Below are 12,774 nucleotides of genomic sequence, written 5' to 3'. Positions count from 1 at the left end.
TAATTAGGAAGGCAAATGAAATATTGTCCTTCATTGCTGGGGGTCTGGAGGTGAAAAACAGGGAAGTCTCGTTACAACTGTACCGGGTCCTAATGAGGCCACGCTCGGAGTACTGTGTATGCATTTGATCCCTGTATTTAAAAAAGAATATACTGGCATTGGAGGCTGTTCAAAAGAGAGTCACAATGTTGATTCCTGGAATGAAGGTGTTGACTTATCAAGAACAGGTAAACAGATTTGGCCTTTAGTCTTTAGGGTTTAGAGGAATGGGGGTGATCTTAGAGAAACATGCAAGATTTTAATGGTTTTGGCATGATTGCTTTTGAGATTGGGAATCTTGGAATCTTCAGCTAGTGCACATAGTAACATTTTAAGTGAACATTCATTCAAAACTGACATACAGAGGATTTCTTTTTCTCAGGGGGTAGTGAATGTCTGGAATTCTGTACCCTTGTACATTGTGAAGCATAGATCACTGTGAGGATTTCAAGAGGAGATGGATAGAGTTTTTGAAATTCTAGGCAATTGAGGGCTATGAGGAGATGGCAACAAAGAGGAATTAAAGCCTGGAACAGTGCAACCATGATCTTATAGAATGTCAGGGTGGACTTGAAGGTATGAATGTCCTCCTACTGTTCCTATTTTTTATGTTCTTACATTCTTATATCAACAAACATGAACATCATCCTGAGGATGGATTGAAAGACCACAAAAGCTGTGCTCTGCCTATGGAGTTACTAGAAGGTTTCTTCAAGCCTTCTTCACTGACTTGGAAATATATCGCCATTCCTTCCCTGTCACTGGCTCAAAATCCTGGAATTTCCTCCCCACAGGGAATTGTAGGTTAGCCCACAGCAGGTGGACTGCAGCGATTCAAGAAGGCAGCACACCACCACCTTCTCAAGGGTAACTAGGGACGGGTAACCAATGCTAGCTCAGCCAGTGGCCCCTACATCCCACAAATGAATAAATTAAAAGAAAACTGTCATGCATGTACGTACATGGGTGAAGATGTATGGAGGAAGTAGTTTTACAGTTCATACAAATTGTATTTTTCATTGTGGGTGCAGCTAATTATCAATTTGCTATCAGCTGTTCAGTATTCACATCCAATGCTGATTTCACTCCCTGTTTCTTAATCAAATTTACATTCAAGATTGTTCAAACTGCTGTAGCTTTGAGGTGAGTCAAGCTATACTTGTTTTTATTCAAATCCATTAAACATTATTTATAGTCGGCCCATGTCCTGACATCCTCTGAAGAATAAAGGATTAATGCTCGACAGAATTTAAACTTGCAGCATAAGGTCAGATATGTGACAGCTGAATGCCGAAAATTGTGTGAGAACTGAACTGAATAATTTGCTGTGTAAGTTCGAAGTGATTGTACAAGGCTTAAAGCGCTGCATTTCAATGAAAGTAGCCCTTCCCCAGCTGTGATTTTCAGTGATAGGAGTTTGAAAAGTAAAGGGGCAAGGAAGGTTTGAATTTTTGCAAAAACAAAAGAGCCAATTCAGCCAGTCACAACTCATCCAGGAAGGGAGATTTTGCAGTCTTGCCTCAGCCCAGTCTCAGCTGCAAAAACAGCAGCAGTCAGTCACTTAAGAAGATAAAATATTGCAGATGCTGGCAATCTGAAATTAAAACAGGAAGGTTTAAGACTCGAATGACACAACAAGTCAGGCCAGATCTGCAGAGACAGAAATGGAGTTCACTTTTCTGGGCAAAGACCTGACATCAGAATACTCCACAGATGCTGCCAGATTTGCTAATTATTTCCAAAATTTATTTTTTGATTTAAAATTTTCTCTTATCTGATTCTAGACTTTCTGTCTCAACCACCAAACCAAGCTTCTCCATATTAATCACTAGTTACTTCTTCTTCAAGTCATTGCAACACCAGAGGCAACCCATCGAATCCATGCTGAGTCTGCAGAGTAATCCAGTCAGCCCTATTACCCCATTCTATTCCCATTCCCCTGCAAGTTTATTTCACGCTAATATCAATCCAATTTCTTTTTGAAATAATTGTTCAATTCCACTTCCAACAATCTGTGGGTAATCCACCATTTGACATGGCCAAAAAGATTTTCCTCACGGCCCCTTGTATGTTTCCTACCGAAACCATAAATTCCCAATCCCCATTCCATAAGATAATGGGAATAGCTTTTCTTTGTCCACTAACTACCACGTTGTTGCCTGCTGACTCAAGACTTTGGTTTCATCATGCAGTTATGTTTGTTTTGTTCATTGCCACACACTGACTGGATATTTTAACTGAGAGGAATAATATGTGCCTATCAATATCTTATCTCCCTGAGTTTCCTCTGTCTCAGCACTGTTCGTCAAGTTTGGTTTATGGCTGTTTACCTTTTCCTAGGCTTATATCTCTCAACTAAGTGGTCATACCTCAGTGGGCTACTTGGCTACATAGCAACTTCAAATCATTATCAAGTCCCTGACTCTCTCCTCAGAATGAGTTGCTCCTGCCACTTTGCATGTTATTCTTTGCTTTTGAATCTAAGTTACAGTATTTACCTCCCCATCTTCGAACAGTATATACCCAGATTGGAACTAGTACGTACATTTGAATTGAACATGCTTTGTTCAGCACTAACCAATTTAAGGTTGTGCTCAAGTTGGTACTCATATTAATATTCATTGTCAATGTTCAAATCATTCCCATGTGTTCATTATTCTGCTGTAACTCAATTGAACCATTTTGATAAATTGCTAGATGTGACCAGAACAGCGAGGTTATTTCTGGACATCAAAAGAAGCCAGCAATCTATTGATATGTCAATTTACTGCAAAAGTTCATGTGAATTTTTATAGTAAACATTATTCCAAATATAACTGCGAAGTGCAGTTAATGAGCTGTGGGCACTGTCTCATGAACAGCAGACTTGACTTGCTAAATCTTTGTGGCCAACTTCATCCCTTTGTCACTCAGTTGTTTCTGTTGTTTCAGGTATAAGTGAATAGAATTAAACCAAATTCACAAAATAGTGGTGTACATTTCAGAATCCAATGAAATGTGACTTCAGTCCCCTCAAAGTCCTTCAGCATTATTGTACTCTCTTGCAAGTCTTATAATATGATGTACTGAGTTAGAAAGGGACACTGGGAATGCCAATGGATAATAGCAAAATTAATTAGATTTGTGTGTATATCTGAAGCAACTATTCTTAACAGAATAGCAATTTAAATTTGGCATTTTTGCGTTCATCCTGATGAGTGCAAGGTGAAAAGTTTCAACAACTTCTTAGCAATGCTCAAAACTTGCTTTCTGTTTGGATTTATAATCTAGTAATTCCAAAATAGTTAATTTTACAGGAAAGTTAGTGCAATCAGTGAACATTATTGAATGTAATCATTTGCTGCCAACTTTCAATATAGTACTTTATAATTCTGACATATTGTTTCTTTCATTCCTTTGCAACAGCCAACAGAGGCAGCACTGGAACCACAGCAGATCCAAGCTTTTGACCAGCTCCGGCGCCTCTACAGAGGCCCATCTAGGGTATGTTGCTATCTCACTTCCTTAAAATAAAACAGTTCCCAAAAAAAACAGTGCTGTGTCTTGAAAATATGGTCCTGAGTAATTAGAGATGTCACTGCAACATAATAGGCCTGAGTCTGTGCTGAATACTTGCATTTTAAGAGGCAATAGAATCTCACGATATCTATCTATTTGTTGCTTTATACATTCCTAAACTCGAGACTGTGATTGTCTCTTATATGTTTGACTTTTAAAAGCAATTTCAATAAGGAGATTTTCATTATTTTGAGACGTGATATATGCGTACTAAGGAATAAACTGCTTGCCATTTCTGAGCACTCCGTGTTAGCATGTAATACCCTAGGTTAGTTACAATTAATAATAATGTGTAACAAAATGGCCTGCTTACTCTGACATGGCCCAGTCTCAATCTCAGAAGTGAATCTCCCATCAAAGTAGTGCAACATGTTTTTGTCATTGCTCACAAATGCACCCTTGGGCTTGTCTGAGAGATATTGCAAGCTGTGCTGAATTATAACAGCTTTGTGCTGTAAGCCTTACTGACTGAAAACCTGAAAACAATTCCTTTTCTTAATCCTTATAAACATTAAAACTTCATTCATTGTGATTATTAATCACTGGGCAATGAAACTATTATTTACTGTGTAGAGCAACATCTCAGCACCCAAAGCAATAATCACAAATAGAAATCAATGTTTTAAACAATGAAAACACTGTTTTTCTTCTTTAATATCTTGTCTGTCTGGGAATGTTTGTCAGTAAAAGTCAGAAAAGACAGTAATACTGAGAGGATTTGATACAATCTCTGTGATTATTCAGTTAATCTATTTTTTGAAAGGAACCAACATGGTATTAGTTTCTCGTGAATTAAATCGATGTTATTCACTGTGGCCACTGATTTTGTATCAAAGTTTTAATCTGCTAGTCTTTGCTCCATATCCAACCCCTAAAATTGTAGCTGTACAAGATATTTTCCAAACCAAGTACAGGGCTTCCAGCTTTCAAGATGATAAGTGACAAACAAATAGCAGGATAGAGTTAAAGTGATCAAGACAACATACTGTAGGTGCTAGAAACCTGAAATAAAAACTGAAAATGCTGAAAATACTCAGCGGGACTGACAGAATTTGGGAACAGTGAAATGGAGATTTTAACAGAGGGGTTTTGAAGAGGGGCCCTTGATCTGAAAGGTTAGCTTTTTTTTCTCCACATCTCCTGCCAGACATGCTGAGTTCTTCCAGCCTTTTCTGTGATGGCTAAGTTAGGGCACTTGAGAGTTACAAGTTAGGCAGGAAAGACTGAAAGAGAGAGATAAGAAGAGCCAGGAGGGGACATGAGAAGTCGTTGGCGAATGGGATCAAGGAAAATCCTAAGGCTTTCTATAGATATATCAGGAATAACAGAATGACTAAAGTAAGATTAGGGCCAATCAAACATAGTAGTGGGTAGTCATACATGGAGTCAGAGAAGATAGAGAGTGGGCAAAATGAATATTTTTCATCAGTATTCACACTAGAAAAAGACAACGTGATCAAGGAGAATACTGAGATATAGGCTACTAGACTAGATGGGATTGAGGTGCAAAAGGAGGATATGTTAGCAATTCTGGTACGTGTAAAAAATAGATAAGTCCCCTGGGCCAGATGAGATTTTTCCTAGGATTCTCTGGGAAGCCAGGGAGGAGATTGCCAAGCCTTTGGCTTTGATCTTTATGTCGTCATTGTCTACAGGAATAGTGCCACAAGACTGGAGGATAGCAAACGTTGTTCCCTTGTTCAAGAAGGGGAGTAGAGACAACCCTGGTAATTATAGACCAATGAGCCTTACTTCGGTTGTGGGAAAAGTGTTGGAAAGGGTTATAAGAGGTAAGATTTATAATCATCAAGAAAGGAATAAGTTGATTAGGGATAGTCAACACAGTCTTGTGAAGAGTAGGTCATGCCTCAAAAACCTTGTTGAGTTCTTTGAGAATGTGACCAAACAGGTAGATGAGGGTAAAATTGTTGATGTGGTGTATATGGATTTCAGTAAGACATTTGATAAGGTTCCCCATGATAGGCTATTTCACAAAATATGGAGGCTGGGGATTGAGGGTGATTTAGTGGTTTGGATCAGAAAGAAGACAGAGATTGGTGGTTGATGGGAAATATTCATCCTAGAGTTCCGTTACTACTGGAGTACCGCAAGGATCTGTTTTGGGTCCACTGTTGTTTGTCAGTTTTATAAATGACCTGGATGAGGGTGTAGAAGGATGGGTTAGTAAATATGCAGCTGACACTAAGGTCAGTAGAGTTGTGGATAGTGACGAAGGATGCTGGAGGTTACAGAGGGATATTGATAAGCTGCAAAGCTGGACTTTGAGGTGGCAAATGGAGTTTAATGTGGAAAAGTGTGAGGTGATTCACTTTGGAAGGAGTAACAGGAATGCAGATTACTGGGCTAATGGTAAGATTCTTGGTAGTGTAGGTAAGCAGAGAGATCTTGGTGCCCAGGTACATCGATCCCTGAAAGTTGCCACCCAGTTTGATAGAGTTGTTAAGAAGGCATAAAGTCTGTTAGCTTTCATTGGTAGTGGGATTGAGTTTCAGAACCATGAGATCATGCTGCAGCTTTATAAAACTTTGGTGCAGCCGCATTTGGAGTATTACGTACAGTTCTGGTCACTGCATTATAGAAAGGATGTGGAAGCTTTGGAAAGGATTCAGAGGAGATTTACTAGGATGTTGCCTGGTATGGAGAGAAGGTCTTACGAGGAAAGGCTGAGGGACTTGAGGCTGTTTTTGTTTTCGAGAAGGTTGAGCGGCGTGGAATGCACTGCTTGAAACAGTAGTAGACTCGCCAACTTTAAAGGCGTTTAAATGGTCATTGGATAGGCATATGGATGAGAATAGAATAACGTAGGTTAGATGGGCCTCAGATTGGTTTCACAGGTCAGTGTAACATCGAGGGCCGAAGGGCCTATATTACGCTGTAATGTTCTATGTTCAAGCAGATATTAGATGTTTGGTATTGTACTGAAATGCAAACACTTGCAGATTTGAAGCAGTTACCTGTTGCCTGTAGACAGTGACAGTTGGCAGTATTAAGTGAACACATAGCTGTTTGTATTTGGGACATCTCCATCTGCAGGACATCTGTCCAGATGATGCCTCCTTGACAAGGGGCTCAGCTGTGTTCCTGAGTTAGGACTGACCTACTTGTAACAGAGAAGGTTAAGAGTCAATCTTATAGAGTCTTTCAAGAAGCTGAGATGTTTTGATAAAGTAGGGTGAGAAGAATTTCCCTGTGAGGAGTGGATCAATAACACGAGGTCATCGAGTTACAATTCTCAGGTAAAGGTTCTGAGGGGGCATGAATAATGTTTTCACTTCAGGTTGTCAGGTTTGGGAATTTTCTCTGGAAAGGTGATAGAAGCTGATTCCAGCAATACTTACAGAGGAGAGTTGGAAAGTGAGCTGAAGAGGTTTACAGATAAGATGCAGAGATGTGAGACAACTGCTTTTCCATGGGGCCAGCAGAAACATATTGGGCAGAATGGACCCCCAGTCTGTCTTATGTTTTCACGATTCTGTAAATGCATTGCTATGTTGAGTAACACTGGGAAATATAGCCACTTCTCAGTTAGGTTTACATTTCTGGGAGAGCTGCGAGCTGTCGGTATCGAAAGCATTGGTGTCAGGTGAAACACAGAATCAGTGTTGATGAGGAACTTGAGCTGTTCGCCCTGACAGTAGTTAACATGGGAAAATCAATAAAAGGAGAGAAGTGACTGCAAGAAAAGCCAACTGTGCCATCAGTTTGTATCAGTAATTCAGGTTATCAACTTTATTCCTGTGTATGCAGTGCACACCATTGTATCAATAAGATGCCATCAATTTACTGATTATCAAACAGTGCTGCACAATATTTCCAACACAACAGCATTCACGTTGCAGCTAGGGCATTTAATCTGATTTTAAAAAAACGTGACTTTTCAAATGTCGGTTTATTACAATTGATGCAGCCAATGCCATGATACTTCACATAGCGCTTCAAGTTAAATATATAGCTAGCAGCAACTTGACCCTGTCAGTGTTATGAGTTTCTGACAGATATTTTTATGCATTTCAGTTTCTCAGTTGCATGGCTAAATTATTTTGCATAATATTTATCTGTGAATCATTTTTAAAGCAGCTGCTGAGTATATAAATGGAAGGGAGTGAGTTAATCTTCCTGGATGACACATTTCACCCTAAACAAGAGATATGATCCCAGATCTCTAGCAGTATGCACAGATCAGTCAAAAGTGGAAAGCCTCCAATTACTACTTTCATCCCATGGAGAGCTGATGAAGCACTCAAACAAATTAAAATCAATAGTAATAGATTAAAAGAGAAATAAAAGTGACTCACTTATTGATTAATAGTCCTTTACCCTGTTTCCTAATGCCTTTTAGGAAAGGAAATCTGCCATCTGAACCTGGTCTGGTCTACATGTAATTCCAGAACAACAGTAATGTGGTTAACACTCAACTGCCCTCTGGGCCAGAACCCCCCACATCCCATGAATGAATACTTTTTTGAAATGATAGATGAACTTGCGTGGGAGGCCTTGGACAGTGTGCTGATGTTTCAAAGCATTCAAATGTATGTGTTGAAGGAGATGTTCCAAATTAGTAGTCAGATCAGTGACAGAAACCAATTAGAGTATTTCTTCCTGTTATTGCCGGAAAAGGGTAACCGGTACATGGCCATTTTAATATGATTCCTCTGTGAACGTTTCTGTGGTTTTGTTTTCAAGGAGACAATGAACCCATTACTAATATTAGTACATAGATTGTTTGACATTGCCTTTTCTGCTGAGATTAGTTGAGGATAGATTTATGCCAGAGTAAAATAAAGCATTTCAAGGTTTCTGCTTGTGAAAAGGCTGTGATACTTGTATCAGGGCCCCTCTTGGGAAGTACTGAGAATAGCTCAGATAGAAGCTGTGGACTTAGGTAGAGTGTGGTAGCCAGGGGACAAAGAGAAGGGAAAGAGAGATTGGGATCCAGAGTGACAAACAAAATGTGCATGAATTGACACAAAAGCTAAGCTAACACTGGAAGGCAAAGATTAGGATAAACATACCTTGTGTGTAAGCATTGAATAGGAATGAGACACCAATGAGACAATCCAAAATTAAAATCAAATGATCCATCAATGAAAGGCACACCCATTTAGCACCAATGTCAAAGCACTTTCCTTCCACTGTAGCTGACAGTGCATCACTTTATCAGAACCTCACTATCACTTTAAATGAATTAAGCCTTTTAAATAATTCTGTCCATCACTCCTGTAAGATTACAGTTTGTCTTCAACCCCGCAATGACCTCTCAGTGACTCCCCCAAGATGGGATTCTGATCTTGTCAGCAGGACCACCTGCTCTACTCGATTACCCATTCCCACCACAGTTGCAGATCATCTGCTACTGATACCCTCATTCAAGCCTTTGTTGCCTCGAGACCTTTCTGTTCCAATTCACTCTTGGCTGGTCTCCAACATTCTAAGCTTAAGGAGATCCAAAACACTGCTTCTCATAACCTTACCCAGTCAAAGTCCATTCATCTTATTATCTCTTTCCTCATTTACCAACACTATCACCAAATTAAACTGCACCTCAGTGATAAAATTCTTACATTAATTTTCAATTCCTTACAGTCTTTCCCATCCCTACCTCTCTAATCTCCTTCAACCCTACAATCCTCCAAATATCTGTACTACTACAATTCTTGCCTGTTAAATATCCTTGAATTTAATTGCTCCTAAACAGGTGACCGTGCCTTCAGCTACTTGGGCCTGAGCTCCAGAATGCCTTCATACCTCTCTCCACTGCCCTGCTTCATTCTTCCTCTTTAAGACTTCCCTCTTGAACCAAAATTTGATCATCTGACCTAATATCTCCTTATCTAGTTCAGTGCCAAATATTGCTTTATTGCTGTGCTATTCCAGGGAGTATAATAATTACATTTAAGGAGTTATGCACAAATTGTTTGACATTGTTCTTTCTGCTGAGATCAGTGGAGGATAGGTTTACACTAGAGGAGGGTAAAGCATTTAAAGGTTTCTGCTTGTGAGAAGGCTTTCCCATGGGTTCCCCATTGTAGGCTCATTCATAAAGTCAGGAAGTATGGGATACAGGGAGATTTGGCTGTCTGGATTCAGAATTGGTTGGCTGACAGAAGGCAGAGAGTGGTTGTAGATGGAAAGTATTCTGTCTGGAGGACAGTGTTAAGTGGGATCCCGCAGGGCTCTGTTCTTGGGCCTCTGCTCTTTGTAGTTTTTATAAATGACTTGGATGAGGAGGTTGAGGGGTGCGTTAGTATATTTGCAGATGACACAAAGGTCGGAGGTGTCATCGATAGTATAGAGGGCTGCTGCAGTGCGACATAGACAGGTGCAGAGCTGGGCAGAGAAATGGCAGATGGAGTTCAACCTGGATAAATGCAAAGTGATGCATTTTGGAAGGTGGAACTCGAATGCTGAATATAGGATTAAAGACAGGATTCTTGGCAGTGTGGAGGAATAGAGGGATCTGGGTGTGCAAATACATAGACCCCTCAAAGTTGCCATCCAAGTGGATAGGGTTGTTCAGAAAGCATATGGTGTTTTGGCTTTCATTAATAGAGGTATTTTGCTGCAGCTCTACAAGTCCCTGGTGAGACCACACTTGGAATATTGTGTCCAGTTCTGGTCGCCCTACTATAAGAAAGATGTGGAGGCTTTGGAGAGGGTGCAAGGAAGGTTTACCAGGATGCTGCCTGGACTGGGGGACTTGCCTTATGAAGAAAGGTTGAATAAGCTCGGACCTTTCTCACTGGAGAGAAGGAGAAAGAGAGGAGACCTGATCGAGGTGTATAAAATAATGAGAGGAAGAGATAGAGTCAATAACCAGAGACTTTTCCCCAGGGCAGGATTGACTGATACGAGAAATCACAGTTTGAAGATATTAGGAGGAAGTTATAAAGGAGACATCAGAGGTAGGTTCTTTACACAGAGAGTTGTGAATGCATGGAATGTGTTGCCAGCTGTGGTGGTGGAAGCGAAGCCATTGGGGACATTTAAGCGACTGCTGGACATGCACATGGATAGCAGTGAGTTGAGGGGTGCGTAGATTAAATTACTATATTTTACATTAGGATTAAGTCTTGGCACAACATCGTGGGCCTAATGGGCCTGTTCTGTGCTGTACTTTTCTATGTTCTAAGGCTGTGATACATGCATCAGTGGGTCTCCCAGGAAGTACTAAGAATAGCTCAGTGGCTCTCCTGCCACATGCAACTCTCTTCAGAAGCACTCATTCTCACTAGTTTTTCTTTTCCCCCATCCAATATTGACACAGGCAATTGCTGACAGTATCTATAATGTGTCAACATCCTTGGCTCTTGGATGGAATTGTGTCTCTCTGCCAGTGCATTACATCTGGAAACTCAGATTCCTCAGGATCTAACAAGAAATCTTGTTAATTCAGGAATACTGCACGAAAACAGTGAAATGTAGCAATTTTGGAAGCAGAGACAACAGCACAGAAATAACTGCATCACAATCCCCTGACGTAATGCTGTGAATAGAGCGGTTAACAGTGGGTATACTCTGAAAAAGGGTCACTGGACTCGCAATGCTAACTCTGTTTTCTCTCCATAAATGCTGCCAGACCTGCTTAGTTTCTCCGGCAATTTGAGGGTTTTTTGTTTTGCATTTCAGATGTCCGCATCTGTAGGTCTTTGTTTCATTTTATTGAGAACAGCCTGTTCAGTACAATTACCATATCCAGCTTGAGATCTGCACTTTAGTTTAAAGTTAGCATTCACATTACAGATTTATAATTCTAGAAATAACACAGAAAAGTACAGCTTGCAGTGCTGCTCATAGTTGCACTCAAAGATCAAAATGGCTTAATTCCACACTTCTCTGTTTCTCCAGAATCTCATGCCTCGATCACATTTGCTCCAAAGTAAACAGTCCCAACTTCTTCAATCTGTATCTAGGTCTGAAGTTTATGATCCCCATTTTATGGACTCTTTATACATCCACATTACATAATTCCTATATTGTGGAGCCCAAAACAGGACGCAGTATACAGCTGAGGCCAAACAAATCTTCTATACTAGTTTATCATAATCATTTTACTCTTCTACTTCATTCTCTTATTAATAAATCATTGGATATTTTGTGCATTATTAACTGCTCTCTCAATCTACCCTGATACCTTTATGGCCAATGCGCAAATACAGCCAAGTCCCTCTGTTCCCGTGATCAGTTGAGAACCTTTGCTCTATATTGTATCTCTGACTGGTTGGAGTCATACCTAACACAAAAGGAGGTCGGAGACCAATCATCTCAGCCCCAGAACAGTGCTGCAGGAGTGCTCCAGGTGTCTGGAGTCCGACCAGCTTCACCTGCTTTATCCCTTCCAAGCCTCTATCTCAATATTCCCTCTAATTTTTCAAACTGTTGCACAGACCTCCGAAGTCCAAACTCAGCAGCAGCTTCCAGACATGGAAGCAATGTGTCAACTGATGTGTGTGGCGGTTCTCAGCGCCCGAACAGCTTAGAGGGAATGTTGCTCCACCTCCACCTCAGGCGTCACCATCACTGACAGAAGGTAGCAGCAGTGCGTTCCATCCGCTGGATGGACTACAACAAACTAAGACCAACCAAAGACTCCTTTGACGATAACTTCCAAAGCCACAACCTCCATCACTATGACAAGAGCAGCTTCCTGGGAGCAACATTCATAGACTCCCTATGGTGTGGACGCAGGCATTCAGTCCATTGAGTCCACACCGACACTCTGAAGAACATTCCACCCAGACTCACCCACCTACTCTATAACCCTGCATTTCCCACAGCTAACCGCTCTGACCTGGGCATTCCGGGACACTATGGGCAATTTCCCATGGCCAGTCCACCTAACCTGCACATTGTTGGATTGTAGGAGGAAACTGGAGCACCCAGAGGAAACCCACACAGACAAGGGGAGGATGTACAAACTCCACACAGACAGTCACCTAAGGGTGGAATCGAACTCGGGTCCCTGGCTCTGAGGTAGCAATGATAACCACTGTGCCTTGCAAATTCTATTCCAATCCATATATCATCCTGCCTTGGAGCTATATCACCACTTGTTTCATGTTATAGTCAAAATCATGGAAGCTTTTTTCTTCATAGTGCTGTCGGTGTACTTACCCTATACAGATTGCAGTCACTTACTGAAATAAATTGAGATTAATA

General features: G+C 40.7%; 1 protein-coding gene across 4 annotated transcripts in view; it reads left to right on the top strand.

Annotated features, from left to right (window-relative positions):
• Positions 1–12,774, top strand: part of vps8 (VPS8 subunit of CORVET complex) — a 570,470-nt gene that overhangs the window by 531,342 nt on the left and 26,354 nt on the right. For all 4 annotated transcript variants that reach the window (XR_015757598.1, XM_043693080.2, XM_043693078.2 and 1 more), the window contains one exon: positions 3,445–3,522. Coding sequence is in view for 3 of the 4 variants with exons in the window: in XM_043693080.2 (XP_043549015.2) it covers positions 3,445–3,522 (78 nt within the window). In the remaining variant the exon portion in view is untranslated. The remainder of the gene's footprint in view (positions 1–3,444; positions 3,523–12,774) is intronic.

This window comes from Chiloscyllium plagiosum, unplaced genomic scaffold, assembly GCF_037043375.1.
Source record: "Chiloscyllium plagiosum isolate Xiang-an unplaced genomic scaffold, Cpla_swu_hap1 HiC_scaffold_7, whole genome shotgun sequence".
Classification (NCBI taxonomy): domain Eukaryota; kingdom Metazoa; phylum Chordata; class Chondrichthyes; order Orectolobiformes; family Hemiscylliidae; genus Chiloscyllium; species Chiloscyllium plagiosum.
This window is presented reverse-complemented; position numbering and strand designations above follow the sequence as displayed.